This window comes from Castor canadensis, chromosome 4 (genome assembly GCF_047511655.1).
Source record: "Castor canadensis chromosome 4, mCasCan1.hap1v2, whole genome shotgun sequence".
Lineage (NCBI taxonomy): Eukaryota > Metazoa > Chordata > Mammalia > Rodentia > Castoridae > Castor > Castor canadensis.
This window is the reverse complement of record NC_133389.1, coordinates 185,160,645-185,179,347: the sequence shown is the minus strand read 5'-3', so window position 1 is coordinate 185,179,347 and position 18,703 is coordinate 185,160,645. Positions and strand designations below refer to the sequence as shown.

Below are 18,703 nucleotides of genomic sequence, written 5' to 3'. Positions count from 1 at the left end.
AGGCCCAGCTTGTGGTCTGTGGAGAGCCTGGTGGGAGAGGGCTGGCAGGCAAGGGGGAGTTAAGCAGGAAGGTCCATTCTAGTCCCCAAGTGGCAGAAGATCCCAGGAATGGGCAAGAGGAGCAGGGTAACTAACACCCCACTGCTGAGTGGGTTGGTCCCCACCTGGGATGGTGACCCAGCAGTTCCTGTCAATGCCAAATGTGTCCAATAACCCAGTGTTCCCACTCCCAGATAACTCCCTGCAGCAAGGTGCACCTGTAAAATGATTCCAAGCCACAAATGAGCTGATCTAGAACCCAGCACCAGCATGAGCCAGTCATAGCACTGGGGATACAGCCCTGCTGTCTAGTGAAGGAAGTTGCTATAGGATTTTCAGCTCCACTCCAGGCTTAATGGCCAAGATGGTGACTGCTCTGGGTGGGAGGAGGGGTAGCTGTCACTAGCATGGTGGTTTCCGCAGTATATTCACATGAAAACCCAGTGTGGAGACATTGCCGTTTCACATTCTACATTAAGACTTTACAGTTAACGATAGCAACAACAAAAAGCAACAGCTGGAAGAAGTACATGTGCATTTTGTAATCAACGCATTGGCTGGCAAAAGCACTTGTCCAACTGGCTGGGCTGCCCACCTGGCAGGTGCTCAGCAGGACACATCTTGACCGATGCAGTCCAGCCCTGTCACCCCAGTGTGTTCCTTGCCCTGATGGTAGAATTCTTACACAAAGTCAAAGGACAGTGCTCTTAAAAAGTAGGTGACAATTCTAAAAAGCCAGCAGGCTATGCAATACCTCAGTGCTCAACCTCCTTGTCAAAAGCCAGAGCAAATGCAGTGTTGCACAGGTCAACAGTGGGTTGGGAGGAGCTTGGGATACCTGGAAGCCTTTCAAAAATTATTTCCCTAGTGGGCAGGGTGACTCATGCATATAGTTCCAGCTGTTCAGGAGACAGAGGTAGGAGGATCACAGTCCAGGTCATCCCCAGGCCAAAACACGAGACCCTATCTGAAAGTAAAAAGGGCTGGTGGTGTGGCTCAAGTGGTAGAGCATTTACCTGGCAAGCGTGAGGCTCAGTACTACCACAAAAAACAACAACCAACCTGCATATCCCTTTTGACGTTCACGTTCCATGTCTACGACTATGGAAGTCAACGCAGATAAACACAATACGTGAGTAGAGGAAGAACCTACATCCCAACAGTAATGGACATCTGAGTAGGAAATGTGTGAGCGAGTAACATGGCCTGTAAATTAACAAGGCAAACAGGAAAAGGTCAAAACTGTATTATTTATCCAGTTTGGAAAACAATTACATAAGTGTACAGGAAGAAAAACTCCTGCAAGGAGAGCCATCAGACACTACAGGAATGTGCTTTCTTTCCCATTTTCCGCTTTTGCTAATGAGGGAAGCCTCTTTCCACAGCCTTGCCCTACTGAGCCCCTCGCCAGCAGCTGGGAGAGCTAGGGAGGCCCTTGAGAGTGGCCAGGATGGAAAGGGGTCAAGAAATGAGAGAACCTAGAAGATCTGGGCAATTGGGAAGGCCGGTGAGCTGTGGCCTGGGACACGGTCTGAGAGCCAGGCATGCAGGCCATACAGTGGGGGACCCTGCCAGGACTGGGCAAGAAGAGGGAGGTGTGGGTCTTGAGGGAAAAGAAAGAGGAACTCCCTACTCTACCACCCACAGACAAAAGGTACCAGGAGCACCAGAGTGGGGGAGCTGGGGCAACATAGGCTTAGGCAGGCCAGGACCCCAAAGTCCACTGACTCAATTGGCAAAAGAGCCATGTCCAGAAGCTAGTGTGTGGACAGGGAGAAGCCAAGGTGAAGGCCACCTCTTGGCCCCTTGGGCACAGGTTTAGAGACAGGAAACAAAGCCCTCCCTGCTGGGGTATGAAGTCGTGGGTGAGGCAGGGAAGGGCAAGCGCTCTGACGTGCGACCACCAGGAGCAAGGGCTGCAGATGCCAGCATTTCACAGAGCCTTTCTACCTTGAGGCCTGGATGGAGGACACTGGCTCGTGGGGCTTAGGATGGGCGCGGTAGGGGGACATCAGATGTCCTCTAGGCACCGCTGCTGCACTGGCTGGCATCTAGTATGGACCATGAGGGACTTGGCAGGCAGAGTGTGAGCACAGGCCTAGAACAGCAATTGCCACAGGAGCAATAGTGCTCTAAGCCAGGATGGGCTGGAGTCAAGAGCCAGGCCATGGCCTCTGAGGGCACAGTGAGCAGGATGTGCTATGGACGTGCTTTTGATAGTCTCCTCCAGGCAGGCTTTGTAGCTGCCAGGTATCTGATCATTCTTCTGTGAGCTCAGAGGGAAGGGGCCAGAGGAGGCCGGCCAGTCCTGGAACCCTAGGCCTGTGGACCCCGACTTGGCTCTGAGCTCAGGGGCTGGTCAGTCTTTGCTCCACTTGCTCCAAGGAGAGCCTGTTCTGGGGAGAGCCCCTTATGAGACCAAGCTCACTCCTTCACCATGCAGGAGAGTTGAATGGGGCTGACCGGGGAGTCTGTGGGCTACGCTTGGCCACGTGACCCAGAAGACTGCAAGGGGCAGGGCTGTGGGGCAGGCAAAGGCTAGGTGAGGCACTCACCTCATTGTCGGCCAGTGCCTGCTTGGCCAGGTAGTACTCCCGTTTCACCTTGATTTCCACCGACTCTGGGATGTCGGGAACCAGCAGGTCAAGGGCTCGGCCAATAGAGAACACTACATGCTGAGAGAAGAAGGTTCCCCCACCCAAGCCTTAGTAAGACAAGTGCCCAGAGTGGCCTTCAGGGGACTGGGCATGCCCAGGCTCTAGCATCTGTTCCCCCACTGGGTGGAGATGGAGCAGCCGTGTAGGAGACAATGCCGCTGAGTGGCAGAGGAATGGCCCAGAAGACCACCCCAGGGAGCATAGCCCCACAGAGCTCCCTGCTACACTCAGAGTCCTCAAAGCACTGCCACCCCATAACCCAGGGACAGAGCCAGCAGGAGAAATGAAGGTGGAGAGAACTTTGATAAACCCAGAGAACAAAGTAGGTAGTCATCTGGTCACACTGACTACCCACACCACAAACTCAGATTAGGCAAAGCAGGTCAGGGACCTCAAGGAAGGGATGGAGGTCAGTAGTGGGGGCAGTAGAAAAGCTGACAAGTGCCTCCGTTACCTCAAACACAATGACAAAGGCCAGGCGGATGGCCAAAAGATTCCAGTAGGTTTGCGAATAGTGTCCATCATCATCCCGGAAAGCCCGATACCTGGCAGGAGACACAGGACTCGTTGTAGGTAGCTGGGACTGAGAGTTGGTCTCTGGAACCAGTCTTTCTCAGCTTTCCCTCCTTTGGTTCTCCATCGAGGCTCTCCAATGAGCAATAGCTTTAGCTGGGGTTCTGAACAGGCTCATGGATTGGGATGATCCCCCACGGCGGCAAACGGCTCATCTTAGCAGACATGACAGCCCTACACGTCTGTACTCCTACAAATGATGTCCACCTACTTACAGTGTGAAACATGGAGCCCTGACCACTGCAAGACCAGCAGCTGCTCTGCTCAGGATGGGCCTGCCCAACAAGACTCCCTCACAAAAGCACACTGCCTCAGCTTCTGGGTGACAAGCACAAGGTAAAGATGTGACATTCTGCTGTGTGATGCAGACCTCCGTGTTGCACTCCATGCAAAGTATTACCAGGGAAAAGAAAGAATACAGAAATCTTGAAAGTTAAAAGTATATCTTTGAAAACAAAAAATCAGTGTCATGGTTTGGATCTGGAATGTCCCCTGAAGTCTCATGTGTTGAAAGCTTGGTCTCCAGCTGGTAGCACTATTGAGAAGTGGTGGAAGCTGTAGGATGCAGGCCTAGCTGGAGGCAGTAGCTCACTGGAGATGCTTTTGAAGGGAGGATAGGAAGGAGGGCTCCTCTTTTCTTCTGTTTCCTGGCTGCCTTGAGGTGAGCACTCTGCTCCACCCCACCCCAGCCCAGAAACAATGGAGCCGATCACCATGACCCTCGAAAACCATGGAACAAAATAAATTCTTTCTCCTTTAAGTTGTTTATGTCAGGTGCTTGATTTGTTTTTTGTCTTTTCTTTTTTGTGCGCTGGGTATCCAACCCAGGGTTTTGTGCACGTGAGGCAAGTGCTCTACCACTGAGCTACATCCCAGCCCTATGTCGGGTGTTTTGTTAGGTCACTGAAAGGCTAACACACCCTTAATAAATGAGATAAACTAAACTAGAGGGACCGAGGAAACTGGGACAGTGCTGATGAAATCTCCCCATGGGGTTCCTATCCCCAACCCTTTTCTCAGATTGCCAGAAGACTTAAAAATAGAAAAACAACCCAAGCCACAGGAAGAGATGTACAGGCTCCACCACAGCTAGCACATGGAAGGAGTGGAGACATTTCCAGAGCAAAGGTCCAACATCTCTCTAGATCCACATTGCAAGTCTCAATGAGAAGCTTTAAAATAAATCCTATCTTCACGAACAAAGCAAGAAAAATGAGGCAAAAAATGCTACGAAAGCGGCCAGTAAGAAAAGCCAAGTCACAAGCCAGGCACAGGACACATGCTCATAAATCCCAGCACTCAGGAGGCAGAGGCAGGACGACCTTGGGTTTGAGGCCAGTATGGCTACATCAGGAGATCCTGTCTTGAACAAAAAGCCGGGGGGCAGGGGGAAATGTGTGAGATAGGAAAGAAGGGAGGAGTCTAATCACAAAAGAATATTTCCCAAGACTTCAGGACACAAAAATACTTTCATATGTAAACTAAGAGTCTATGCACCAGATAATTCTTTTTTCATACTGGGGTTTGAATGCTGGGCGGGCCTCACATTTGCTACCTCTTGAGCCACTCTGCCAGTCCTGCCGGTCCTTTCTGCATTTGGGTGTTTTCAACATAGGGTCTTGCAAACTATTTGCCCAGGCTGGCCTTGAACCATGATCCTCCTGATCTCTGCCTCCCAAGTAGCTAGGATTACAGCTGTGAGCCACCAGTGCCCGGCTCAGATACCCCTTTTACAGAGACTACTAGTTCAGCAAAAATTAAAATGAACTCAGAGGGAAGGCAAAACAGTGTACAAAACAACATGACCACAAGAGTAGTAAGTACAGCAGTCTATGAACAGACCACTTGAAATGTTCTTGTGTGTTTGTTTTCTGAAGTAAAGCTAAAGCTTTGTAATAATTATAAGATGGAGTGACTGGTACTGAACAGGTGGTAAGACACATGAAGACCCTTGTGCACAAGGAGAGGAAACAAAACTGAATCCACCCAGACTTTGTATGCTTTGTATGGTTATGAATGTGTGCTAAAAATGTAAGGGTAGCCCCTAAAATAATAGAAATATATGCCATCAGTTCCAACTGCACAGGACAAGAAAAAGAAATAAAGCACTTTTACCTGTCCACTGGAAGGCAGGAGAGAAGAAATTTAAAAAGAAAAACAATTCAGTATAAAGAGATCACAAGTCTGAACTTACATTGCAACTAAGAATCTCAAAATACATAAATTAAAACCTGGCTGATCTTATGAAGAACCTGATCACCCTGCATTCCTGAGATTTTGATTCACCTCCATCAGAATCTAGTAGATCAAGCAGGAGGGGAGAGAAGCGAGGATGAAAACCTGAGCAATAAAACTAAGAGGACTGACCTAATAGTCATATGTAGAACCTTGCTCTAAAAGTAACAAAATATGATTTTTTTCAAGTTCATTTAAACATATGCAAAAACTTATCATAGAAGAAGACTCAGCAAATAAAATCCATGTATGTACTCTTAAGTTCTCCAACCACAGCCAACTCAACTAGAATCGATAACTTTTTTAAAGGTAGAAAAAAGACCCCTCAAGGTGGTGCCTTGAAGTCACAGTTGAGGTTGAAAATGTTTAGCCGAGGAGAGGAGGAGGCCATCAGCACCGGTGTGAATGTCCAGACGTCAATTCGTTTACCAAAACCCAAGAAAGACTGAAATGAGTTCAGGTTTCAGCTCTGTTAGGCTGATTTTTAAGGTGGAAAACAAAAATAGACACAAACTACATCTGGAAAGAAAATGGGCCATAAACTTAAAAAAAAAAAAGCGTAAGAAAATCTTGATAGATCATTGGAGATAAACTTGTGTCAACACATTGTAGGCCTTAAGAAATAGTTTTTATAAAAATATAAGGTAGGAAAAAAGTACATCCATGAAAGGAATGGGATTGGTGACCTCAACTCCCGCCGAGAGCCAGCGGGGCTGCGGGGCTCGGTCTGCAAACGCGGGTGAGGCTGCAGGGATCCGCATCCGCGCCCGGTCCTTCCGTCCTTCCCTGCAGGCCTTCCCCAGGGCTCCTTCCCTGGCCTGACTCCGGTCCTCCTCGAGTGCGGGGTCCGGGTCCCCAACCCTGTCCCCATCCCCGCTCCCTCTGCCCCGCCCCGCCCCTGTCCTCAGCCCCGCCCCTATCCCCGCCCTCTGCACCCAACCCTGTCCCCTGTCCCCAGCCCTGCCCGCTGTCCCCTATCCCCGCCCTCTGTCCTCGCCTCCTGTCCTCAGCCCCGCCCCGTCCTCTGTCCCCACTCCTATCCCGTCCTCAGCCCCGCCCCTATCCCCGCCCTCTGCACCCACCCGTCCCAGCCCTGCTCGCTGTCCCCTATCCCCGCCCCCTCCGTCCCCGCCCCGCCCCTGTCCTCAGCCCCGCCCCTATCCCCGCCCTCTGTCCCCACTCAAATCCCCTGTCCCCAGCCCTGCCCGCTGTCCCCTATCCCCGCCCTCTGTCCTCATCTCCTGTCCTCAGCCCCGCCCCGTCCCCAGCCCCTCCGCCCTCGCCCCTGGTCCTACACCTCCTGTCTCCGCCCCTTTGTCCCTGCCTAGGCCCCCCGCCCCCGGCCCCGCCCCTCCGGCCTCGCCCTGCGCCCCGGCCCCGCCCTCCGCCCCCGCCCCTCTCCCCGCCCCCGCCCCTCCGGCCCCGCCCCTGCCCCGCTCCTCCGGCATCGCCCTGCGCCCCGGCCCCGCCCCTCTCCTCGGCCCCGCCCCGGCCCCGCCCCGGCCCCGCCCCTCCGGCATCGCCCTGCGCCCCGGCCCCCGCCCCCGCCCCTCACCTGCACGTGCGGTTGTGCGTGGCGGCGAAGGCGTGCGGCGCGCGCGCCAGCGTGAAGTTGAGGAAGCCGCGCAGGTCGCGCGCGCGCGTCCACCGGAAGTAGGCGCGCGGCAGGAAGTCGGAGGAGAAGGCCAGCAGGAAGGCCTGCGGGCGGCAGGGTCAGCGAGGGCCTTCCCCGCGCCCCCGGCCCCGCCGGCCCCTCCGCCCGGCCCCCGCAGCTCCGGCCCGCGCGCTCACGTTGCTGATGACCGCCAGGTGCGTGATGGCCGCCAGGATGTGGGACCAGATGCCGATGTCCTGCGCGCGCTCCGCCACCGGGCGCCGGTACTCGCAGACGAACTTGCGCGCGTCCAGGCGGATCTCCACCCAGTTGTTGAGCAGGGCGAAGAGCGGCGCCAGCGGGCAGGCGGCCACAAAGATGGTGATGAAGCCGTACTGCAGCACTGCGGCGGGCGGCCGGCCGGTCACTGTGGGCCCCGGGCGCCCACTGGCCTCAGCTGCTTGTAGGGGTCCCGCCCCCGACACCCCGGCGCCAGGGCTCCCCAGATCCTCCGAACGTCCCCGAAGCGGGGTCTGGGGACACCCTCTGCCTGCCTGTGTTTCCAGTTTGCTCTTTCCCGTCCTGTGCCGTTCAGCTCCAGGGCCACCTCCCTGACGGGCCCCAGGCTTGGAAGCCCAGCTCTGCACCCTGTTCCACGCCCCTGGCTGGCCCCTGGACTCCCGGCCTCCTGAGGCCCTGAGGTCAGGGGCAGTAACTCGAATTAACTTCTGATTTTAGCGACCACCTCACCATTCACTCCTCTGGGTGAAGCTTACAAGAAATGGCTAATAGTTCTGTAAAATTACTAGTGGGGATAGATCATCACGTGCCACTGTCCAGGGAAGCAGAGATACATAGCGTCAACCCCCCTTCCTCTGAACTGCCCTGCTTGCTTTTATCCCTTTGTGCTCTGGCTGCCTGGGAGCTCCATTTAAACACAAACAACACTTATTATGATTATGCTAAATCTCCGTAGTTAGCCTGCTGGGACAGGTACCTACATTAAATGAAGACCTCCACAACATGCAATGAGCCACAAGAATGGGCCACCACCTGGCAAGTTCAGGGCAGAATGTGTGGTCACTGAAGAAATTTCTGGGGCCTTACTGCCCAGGTATACCCTTACCACCTGGAGGACCTCAGCCCCTGCACCAGGGCCTCCTTCCTCCACCTCCCCTGTCTCTTTCCTTGCTCCCTACATTGGGTCCTGCAGTGCTTTGGGTGGGGTTAGGGCTCTAGGAGAGCCCCACAGCTGCCCCAGGGGTCTCCAAGCTTTCCCATTCTTCTCAGCTGCCCCCCCCCAGCTCCTTTCCAGATCTCTGCAGACCTGGGTCCCCCCCTGTCCCCTCCACATGGATGCAAGGGTGGGAGAGCCTTGAGTGTCAAGGTGTGGCTGCCAACATGGCTCCTACCCATTTCGAGGTACTCATGGAACAGCCCCTCACACGGCAGCAGCTCGTAGTCAGCTTCCCAGGGTGCCAGGCCAGCCCTGGAGGCATCACCAGCCTTCCTCCTCCTAGAGCCCAGCCGCAGCTTCTGCCACCAGCTCTTCAGCTTCCTGCAGGGGGAAACTGGAAAGATGAACTGTGCGGGGCCACGGTGAGCTAACTGAGCTGGTCTGGGAGGAGATGCAGTCAGGATGGGCTGCTGCTCTACAGTTAAAGGGAACTGGAAACAGAAGGGTCTGGGATCTGGGGCTGGGGGTGGGTGCAACGGGGGCTGCAGCCTCTGCAGGCCAGACTCAATGAGAGGCCCTGGGTCCCCCATTCTCTGGGGCAGCCACCTTCCCTGTGGCATCCTCAGGAGAACCAGCTTAGCTCCTGAAGGTTTGGGGGAAAGGATTCCTCCTGGAGCCACCTAGAGATGCCAGGAGCTATGTCAAGGTTGGGAAGGAACGACTGAGTGAGGTAATGCTGAGTCCGAGAAAGCAGTTCCCACCAGCCTATGTGTTGATGTGTAATGGCTGTATCATGCATGGGATGCTCCTGCATGTTGCATAGGAGGCATGCATGTGGGGACATATCACTGTTGCTTTGTTATAGGTGGGGCTCTGTGTGGTGTCATACATGGGGGCACATATGTTGCTTCATCACAGGTTGGGGCATGTGTGTGTTGGCTTTATACACTGTCACTCATCCAGTTCCTGTGCCTGTCAAACACTTGAGCTATACCCTGCACATCTCAACCCTGTTGAGTACAGTTCACAGCCCCAGTGGTCCTAAGAAGCAAGGACACACCCAGAGAGGGGACCATTATGGTTGAGATGCTCTGGGTGACTTAATGCCAAGTTGGGAGCTGCTTCCAGAGGGAAATCAGGTGTGCAGGAGCTGGATGTACAGGTTGATGTGACCTCAGGTGGGAAAGGCTCCTTTGAAGGGTTCTAAGCCTGTGAGGGAGCCCAGTTGCTTAGTTGGGGACCACAGTGCCAGACAGTGGGGGCAGCAGTGGAGAGGGGACCCCTGGTGGTCAGATGCCCTGACGCAGATGGCAGTCTGGGAGTCAAGCCTGAGGTCAAGGGCTTCTCCTTGTCCCTCCATCATACTGTTGGAGGTGGAAGCCAAAGACCTCCTTGTCCAGCACATTGGGCTAGTCCACGTGGCCTCCTGCCCTGACACACATTGCTACACATTCCCCCTGCCCTACTATAGCAAGGAGAGGGAGGGACTGTCAGAGTCCCTGGGGGCAGTTGGCTGTGCAAACCCTTCCTCTCCCCTTCACCTCTCCTCCCAGCTGGCCACAGGCTGGGGGCTGCTACCCCCAGCACTCTGGGGTCTCTTGGTCCTTGGAAGCTGCCAGGGCAGGGTCGGGGTGACTTACGGGGCCAGGACCTCCTGCACATTGTTGATGATCTGCTTGCCCACCATGATGACTAGGAGCTCTTGTGCCAGCTCGATGAGGCAGCCTCCAGCCGCACACTGCAGCATCAGGACTCCAGGTTAGCTTGGAAAGGGACCAGCCACACAGCCTCCTAGCCCTCTCTGCCTCAGAGGTGCTGTCTTCCCTGTCCCCGACCTCCTGTGGGACATGCCTGGGCACCTTGAGGATTGTAAATAATCCTGCCTTCTGCCTGCCTCCCCCTGCCCACCACACACCCCCAGCCTCACCTGAGCACCCCAGGCCCAGGTGGCAGGCTGTGTATGGGAACTACCACAGGGACTCTGCTGTTTGTGCCCAGTGGCACCCCAGGTTTCCTTTGGGGACCCACATGGGGTTATGTGGGGCCAACTATAACCTCTGGTTCCTGCACCTGACCAAGGTGCAGGTCAGCAAGAGGTGGACACAGGGAGTTCCTGGGAGTGCTTGCCTTGTAAGGGATGCTCAGTCAGAAGGCATCACCTGTGCTGGGGGGTCAGTGGCACAGTGGGATGGCTTCCCCACCAGGTGAGGAGAGCCACCCTGAGAACTCAGCCAGGGCTGGGGACAGCAGTACAACAGTGTTTAAATACTGGATCCAGCCATACCTGAGCCCATAGAATCCTAAGCATTTTCAACACAAGAGCCAGTGAAACTCCTTATATTGCTTAAGCCAATTTGAGTTGGGCATTTTCCCACTTGTGACTGGAAGGTGTCTGACTAGTAAGTTGTGCCTGAGGCTCAGCTGCACCTATACCTGACTCTGTCCCTTCTCTCCACAGTCCCAGCCTAGAGGTCACTAGTGGATGGCTCCACCCACCCACACTGCCTGCGCCCTAGCCAAAAAGGGGTAGAATATGTGGGAACAATTTTTGGAAGGGCCCTTGCAGGGTGGAGCCCACTCCCTGCCCCCTCTTGTGCTTTTGTGGTTGGCACCCCAGTAGCCTGCACTGGAACCTTTGTCTTTAGTTTGTTCTGGGAGTGTTCATACTACAAACCTATTGCACATCTGAAAAGCCAGGCTCACTCCTGGATCTTAGAGTCACTAGATCCCAAAGACAAACAGAGCCCACTTGTGTTAATAGAGAGGGCAGCTGTGGGAAATCCAGGACAGCGTAGGCTGCAGGGAACTAAGCCTCTGTGTCCTGATAGCCCACTGGGGCCTGGGTGGCACCAGCACCTCCCACATCCTTCTGATGGCTCTGAGGCCTCTCAGGGATCAAGCAGGTTAAAACAGAAAAAAGCTGACATGGGCTGGGAGTAGGACTGTGAGTGTTCTGTGGATGGTGGTTGCAAATGGGGTCCTGGGGCAGATGTGGTCAAGAGGTCTGGAGTCCTGGGGGGCAGCCATGAGGCTGGCCTCTGGCTTGGAGGATGGCAGGAGGGCAGGCAGGAAGGATGACAGCAAACTAAGACTGATGGGTATTGAAGAGAGCTCAGTTCCCAGCCCAGTCTGCTCAGGTATCATCTGCCTGAGCTCACTCACCTCCTCATTTCGGACTCCAAACAAGGTGTGATGGTTGCCTGGGTATCCCACAAACCTAGGGGGAAACCAAGTCATCAGACTGCGAGGGACACAATCTGCCAGTCTCCTCCCCTTCCCTGGCCCTGAGCCTGAGCTGAGCTGCTGCCCTTGACCTGGCAGAAGCACCAACCTGACCCCCGTGAGCCCCCGAACCTGCTGGAGACCTGGAGGGGGGCAGCACATGCTTACTCAGAGGTACAGGCCTCAGCACCTCCCCAGGCTGTTCATCTCCAGCTGGACAGACAGAGTAGGGCAAAGTGAAGGCTGGCCAGCAGGGAGAGTGCCCACCCACCTGCCCTTGAAGAAGGCTATGTAGACAGGCGAGGAGTAGAAGTTGACAGACTGGAAGATGAACACCTTGAGGATGAAGGCATCCTCGAATGAAGTCTGCGTCCGGTGCATCTCTGTGTATACAGGGCTTTGCTCAGTTGCCTGGACACACTGGCCAGCATCCAGTGCACTACCCCCTCCTGCAAGTCCACCTCACCATCCAGGAGTGAGGGAGAAGCATACGGTTGCCCAGATCATTTAAAAATCTTCATTAAGGGAGGGGTCAAAGCAGAGTTCCTAAATTTTTAATTTCAAAATCATTCCAAGGCATGTTGATTTGGATGGGAAGAGCTGGGAACTTTGAGAGCAAACCATGTCTGAACTCTAATTGTGAAAACAGCGTGTACGGGGAGCATAGCAGCATCGGTCAGAGTGGCAGGGTAGTGTCCTGGCCAAGGCCATGGAGGGTGGGGGGAGAACAGGGAACATGACAGGTGAATTGGAGGGAAGAGTGCACAGGACCCCACAGTTGTAGGAACACATTAGGTACCTCCCCCAAGGCCCTGTCCCTGCACCCCCTTCCAGGTGAGGGCTCCCTTAGCTGCCCAACTAAAGGCCCTACTTAGCATTTCATCCCCTTCCCTGTCCATGACGGTTGTGCCCTGAGTGAGAGTTTGCTCTGTCCCCTCTCTTGGATTTTAGGGGTTCACCCTCAAGGCCCAGCCTGGACTGATAATAGCCAATAGTTTGTGGAAGAAACATTCATCCTTAAGGAATGAGAGACAGTGTCACAGACAAAACAAAGACAGTGGCAGACAGAGGAGGTAGAGGGAGAAGGAACTTCGCTTTGCAGGGCTGTTAGCTCCTGAACATGTGGGAAATGCTGAGGACTGTTTCCAGGTCCCCCTAGTGTGTGCTCCAAGGTGTCCGGGCCAGTCACAGCTAAGTCCCCACCCCTAGTCTGCCCAGTGGAGGCCCATAGCCTTGCTCTAGAGGTACAAGCCTCACCTGGGAAACTGCACCTTAGGAGTCGTGAGGGGGTCAGGAGAAGCCAGGCTTACTGACTGGGATGCCCCTGGGCCTTCCTCTCCCCCACTGAGGCCCTGCTCTGGGGGAAGCCTAGACACTTCCTCTAGCAGTGCTGAAGTTTGAGCTCAGGGCCTCAGGCTTGCTAGGCAGGAGCTAGACCAACTGAGCCAAGCCCTAGCTCTAGACACCTCCTTTAGAAACAAGGGACCCTGTTAGTCCCTCTGGCTCAGGGTTGGTCAGCGCTGGGCCACCTCCACCTCCTAACTCACCCCATCTCGTTAGGACCTGGGCCAGGGCCATGTAGATCTTGGAGAGGATGAGGATGAAAATGAGGTTTACCACGGACCCTGTGAAGCTGGCGATGCGTGAGGCCTGAGGGAAGATGGGGTCAGGACAGGGTGCAGGAGGAGTGGTCAGGACCCCCCAGAGGAGTAGGTGGTGGAGACTCACCCAGGCCGTGAGAAGGGTGTTGTCTGACTTGGACACAAGGATGGCCATACTGGCCCGGTACAAGATGATAGACACAAGGCACATGACCACCACAGCCACCTGCAAGGCCAGTGAAGGCTAAAAGTTCTCCACTGTGGCCCCAGCATCCCATACCCTTAGGCCACAGCCACAGAAAGCCCACTGTGCCAACTGCCAGCCTAGCCACCTCCTCCGGGAAGCCTTCCACCTCCAACCCAGGTTGTGCTCCCAGACTGCCCTTCTTCCTAGTGGGGGTCAGTTAGAACTGGGGGATACACCTGGGAGTCAGGCAGCCACTGTACACTGACACCCAGCATTGGAAAACCATGCCCCCACTCCCATCCACCTCTTTGCAACCATAAACTGGGAATTCTGTAGTTTGGAGTGGGGAAGGGTCCTAACAGCAAGCCTTCGACCAGATGGCACAGCAGGGAGTGGTGGGCCCCACATTGGGACTGCCCACATCTAGTATTTGGGACCCAAAGTTGCTTATGCCCTCCCAGAGCTTCTGCAGGGCACCTACTTGCCCCTGTGGGGACTTCGCATCCTGGCCTGGGGCTCAGCTCCCTCTCTGGGACCCAGAACATGAAGGCCTTGTGCCCAGAGGAGGCATCAGGCCCTTCCCCAAGGTGAGAAGTGGGCAGAACCACCAACAGGGCTCAGGAGGACGGAGGTTTGCCAAGCAGGGAAGGCAGCGGGGATGCTGTACCATCATCATGACCACCACGGAGCCGGCCAGCACGCGGTGCAGACGCCTCCTCTCAGGGAAGTAGGGCTCATCCTCCCCAGTGATGGGGTTCAGGGTGGTCATGGGAGCGGTAGCAGCAAATTGGGGCCGAGGCCTCTCCTGGAAGGGAGCCATACTTGGGGCAGTGGGGTGTGACCCTCGCCAGGAGCACCCACAGCCCAGGGGGAACAGCTTACCTCGATGTCCTCATAGTCGAAGCAGTCCCAGTGGTGGGCCAGTGTGATGCTCTTCCGCTTCCAGTACTCCAGAAGCAACACGCTCCACAGTGCCATGAACAAACTGAAGAAGACGGTGCCATCATGGTCGAAGAGCCGGCCAGCCTGTGGAGGGGTGTGCGTCCCCAGTGTGCTCCTGGCCAGTGGCCCTTTTGTGTCTCTGGTTTCCCCTCTGGGGACGGGAATGTCTTCCCGTGCATGCTCACCACTGCACTTTGGAAGTGCATAGTCCCAGTTCAGGAGCCACAGGGGTAAGGATGGTACCCAGGGATGGCCCACACCGCCTCACCCGTGCCTGACTGGGACTTTTTGCAGTGATGGTGTTGAGAGGAGATTTTGAACTTTTGGAGTTAATGCTATAATAGGTGGAGGTTTGGGCGGATGTTGGGGTGGGGTGAATGCATTTTGTGCATAAGATGAACATGAAGTTTGGGGGACAGAGGGTAGACAATAGTGGTGCCCAGAAGGCATGGAGCTCCTGAATGTAATCTTATTTGGAATAAAGCCCTTTGGAGATGTAATGAGGGTGAGAGTCTTCAGAAGAGATGCCTGGATAGGGGGACCACATAAACCTGTGCCAGTCCTCAGAAGAGATGGGAAACAGGTAGAGAGACACAGGAGAAAAAGGTCTTGTGAAAACAGAAGCAGACATGGGAGCAAAACAGCCACAGCCTGGGAGCACCAGGGATGGTGGGTGGCCACCAGAAGCCAGAGAGGCATGGAATGGACTCACCTTCATAAGGTGACAGAGCTGCAGTGACAGGGAGGGTAGGAACTGGCACAGGCACAGTGTGGGCCAGAACCTGAATGGAGCAGCTGCCATCCTCACCCTGCCAGCTCCTGACGCCCTGACCCCAGCCCACCTCTCCTCGTACCTGGGCCTGGGCACAGGTGCTGGACAGCAGCCAGAAGGGGCAATCTGGGCAGAGTGGGCACATCTCGAAACTGTCTGTGCTGTGGCACAGCTCCTGCCTGTAGGGCATGAAGGTGGTGTCAGGAGTGGGGGGGACTGGAGAGGGCTGGGGAGGGCTGCTCTCACCTCCCAATCAGCTCCATCCCTTCTCCCTCTCCCCACCACTGCTGTACCAATCCTAGCACATCTTTAAAAGTCATTCGTGTTTGGGACTGGTGGAGTGGCTCAAGGTGTGGCCTGCTTTGCAAACGTGAAGCCCTGAGTTCAAACCCCAGTCTCACACAAAAGAAAAGAATCAGTTGTGTTTAAATATATTCAGTGACAACTTTGAGATAACTTTTTGAAATTTTCGCTCCATAATAAAGTGCAAAGCCATTTATTTATTATAAGAAAAGCTTACACTATTGTAATAAATAAGGGTGAGTGCCAATAAAATTAGCCTGGGATACCTCTTTTCACCTATCAGCCTAGGCACACACCTGTCTACTTGTGTTAGCCTGGGGAACCCCTATCCCATCAGCCTTTCAGTCATGTCCACAGGGCCTCTAACACTCACCTCTGCACAGGGCCTGGCACCTGACAGCCACACAGCCACATAGCCACATAGCCCTCATGAGGCACAGACAAGCCCCCAGGAGTTGAGGGAAGGGGATACTTACGTTGGCGTGTCTGAGAATACCATGAAACAGCCCACCAGGAACACCACTGTGCCTACCACTGCTGCTGGCAGGAGCCAGCCTGTGTAAAACCCTGTAGGGGGGATGCTAGGGGTCAGTGGTCAGGAACTGAGTTTGCCCTGTGTACTCTACTCTAGTTTGTTGGGGTCTAGAGCCTTCTAGAAGGAAGCTGAGAGGGAAATGATTCTCCCCTGACCACTCTGTGCAGAGTCCCTCCCTCCTTGGCCTCTTCCCTTGATTCCGAAGACCCCCTTACCTTGTTGACCTTGGAACCAATGCCCCCCAGGACCTCAGCCCAGTGGCCCCTCTGCCTCCTGGATGCCCCTCTTCTAGCCCTGCTCATCTCCAACCAGCTGGGTGGACTGAAGAAGCCCCTCTGCCTCCTGCCCACACTGCCTGCCACCGACCTGTGTTCCAGTTTGTCTGGAACCTAGATGAAGACCCAGCCATCTTGCCCTCCAAGGCCCTCTAGACTGGCCTTGCTGTCTGGTGGGAGGGGCTATCCCAGGATGGGGAAGGAGGGGTCAAGAGCAGAGCCCAGTTGGGGCATGTGCCTGTCCAGGCCTGTCCAGGACAGACTGCCATTTTGGAGGTACCCTTCTGCCTGGAGGAGAGGATGGGTTGGCTTGGACCCCCAGCAGAGGTGACCTCCCTTAGCATGGAAGTTCTTCCTGTCCAATGTCTGACAGGCAAGAGACCCTGGGGGCAGGAGGACTCCCCCACCCAGCAGAAGGGGTTTTCATTGTCTTACTGAGGCACAGAGAGGTCAGCGCCTCAGAGCAGCCTTACAGCCCAGTTACGCAGTCAGGGCTGTCCCAGAAGGAGAGCTCCCCCAAGGGATTTACCGTGTGGGGCAGGGTCCCCTGAGGGAACAGGACTTACCAAGCCAGGTAAAGTACAGGGCCACCTTCTCCCCGAAGTACCTACGCACGTGGTCCAGGGGCTGGTACTTGTTCCACTTGCCCCAGCGAGCCCAGTACTGGAAGAGGGTGTGGCGCTGGTTCAGACCCAGGGCTTGTGGGTTTTCTTGGGCCATAGTGAAGGGGCCCTGGGGAAAAGAGGTCATTGGCAGGGTGACTCCATGATAGCGGCAGCTCTGTCCCCTTCTAGGTGTGGGGACACTAGTGCTGGGCCCGACCTGTAAGCCTCACCCTCAAGGGCAGGTAGATGGGCAGACAGGCCTGGGAGTTGGTGGTTACTGCTGCAGGAAGGGAATGGAATAATGGGGAGTGAGCCCACGGCGGTCCAGGAAGGCCTGAGTCAGAGGGTTTCCTCTGACTCTTTGGGGCTGCTGAGCATCGAGGGCAAGGGAGGTGCTTGGACATGCCAGCCTGGGACGACAGAGGCTGGGGTGCAGGTCAAGAAGTGCTCTGGGGGTTCTCTAGGCTTGCTACATATGCTGGCTGCCCCAACCTGTGAGCTACTTGCTGTGCATCCTGGTCTGCTGGCTGGCAGAGGGATGTTACTCCAGGGCAGAGGAGCACCTGGCATTTCCACATCCATTTCTTCAGGGCATCAGACAGGACTGTCTCCACAGACACAAATCAATGGATGCAGACCTGACCCTGGTCTTTGGGGCCCCTGCTACCTCCTGATGAAGCTGCACAGGCCTCACCTGTTTGGCAGAGGGGCAGCTGCAGGAGGGCCAGCGCACACACAAGGGGACTATGTCAAGAATAGTGGTGTGGCTGTCAGGAACAGCGCCAAGGTAGCTGTCATGGTCAGTGCCTACCTGCCAGCTCCTTGGGTGCAGGAAACCTCACCGACTTTATCATGGGAAGACACTGCCCAAAGAGACTGAGCCATAGCATCCAGACCTGGGGTTGAGTCTGGTCGCCATGCCAGCACACTGCAGTAAGGGCTGGAGGCCAACCAAAGCTTTCTACTTCCAATAGGCTGCCATGTGGCTTGGACACATCACAGGTGTGTTCATTTGGTGTTCCTAACCCCCAGTGTGACCACACCGACTGACCTGGCTACCAGGGAGTGCAGGACCCACTGCCCCTACATTCCCTGTGTGGAGGACAGCACCGGGGTGAGCACTCACTCCCATGACCAGGCTCACACCACCACCACAAGCCCCTTGACCCCAGACTCACATCATGCAGGGGGAAGGCTGCACTGAACACACCCTCTGCCAGCAGCTGGTCAATCCCAAACAAGCCTTTCTTCTCATGGCCATAGGGGGTCTTGGCCAGGATCTCAAACAGCTGTGGGGCAGATGGAGGAAGGCACCCATCACTGGTCATGTGATGGCAGGCAAGGCCATCCTGGATGACCATCTTGGGCTGAAGCCACAGGCACCCTCCCATCACCCCCAGCAACAAATGATAAAAAGCAACAAATGAAAAATCCCTGAGGCCTCACACACCCATCTCCTGTGTGACCACCTCACACTCATGACCGCCCCTGAGCAGGGTGGCAATCAATGGCCAGGATCTCATGGCTGGTGAGAGCCCAGCCTAGGTTTGAACCTGGGCCTGGCCACATATGGCCCGTTATGGATCTATGCTCTAGGGGAATCAGTGCCTTCAGGACACCTGGCCAGGTGGATACCCTCTGCCTGGACAGCTGCCATAGCTTTGTGCCCTTCAGTGGTCAGTAGGGGCTCTCTGGGGCCTCTGGAGCAGGCCTCCTCTGTGTGATGGCTCCAACCTGCCCATGCAGCCTGGCTCCACCAAACTTCCTCAGGGGACTCTGTGTCTGCAAAGTGTACTCTGGACCATCCGTAGGACCCCCACAGGTCCATAAACATGATATCTGTTTTGGATCCTGGGGCCTTGGAGAGGCAGTCAGTATGATGCCAGCTGTTGCCCGGTTTGCTATGCAATTTTGGCATGTCCCCCATCCAGGACACATCCTCCTGCTATGTAGTTAGGTCAGAGCAGCCTCCTAGGCCTTGGCTTT

The 18,703-nt window shown here is 55.3% G+C and overlaps 1 protein-coding gene across 4 annotated transcripts in view; it reads right to left on the bottom strand.

Moving 5' to 3' along the window:
- Window positions 1-1,270: 1,270 nt before the first annotated feature.
- Ano7 (anoctamin 7) overlaps window positions 1,271-18,703 on the bottom strand; it is a 30,311-nt gene continuing 12,878 nt past the window's right edge. For 2 of the 4 annotated variants that reach the window (XM_074072269.1, XM_074072267.1), the window contains exons 8-23: window positions 17,896-18,006; window positions 16,679-16,844; window positions 15,779-15,869; window positions 15,082-15,178; window positions 14,168-14,311; window positions 13,953-14,090; window positions 13,045-13,324; window positions 11,769-11,880; window positions 11,438-11,492; window positions 9,916-10,013; window positions 8,511-8,656; window positions 7,296-7,501; window positions 7,060-7,202; window positions 3,151-3,241; window positions 2,595-2,714; window positions 1,271-2,430 (exon numbers count right to left, since the gene is read on the bottom strand). In XM_074072269.1, the coding sequence (XP_073928370.1) occupies window positions 2,356-2,430; window positions 2,595-2,714; window positions 3,151-3,241; window positions 7,060-7,202; window positions 7,296-7,501; window positions 8,511-8,656; window positions 9,916-10,013; window positions 11,438-11,492; window positions 11,769-11,880; window positions 13,045-13,324; window positions 13,953-14,090; window positions 14,168-14,311; window positions 15,082-15,178; window positions 15,779-15,869; window positions 16,679-16,844; window positions 17,896-18,006 (2,073 nt within the window). In that variant the 3' untranslated portion in view covers window positions 1,271-2,355. Of the gene's footprint in view, window positions 2,436-2,594; window positions 2,715-3,150; window positions 3,242-7,059; window positions 7,203-7,295; window positions 7,502-8,510; window positions 8,657-9,915; window positions 10,014-11,437; window positions 11,493-11,768; window positions 11,881-13,044; window positions 13,325-13,952; window positions 14,091-14,167; window positions 14,312-15,081; window positions 15,179-15,778; window positions 15,870-16,678; window positions 16,845-17,895; window positions 18,007-18,703 lie in introns of all 4 variants that reach the window. The other 2 variants (XM_020183066.2, XM_074072268.1) reach the window with 2 other exon arrangements.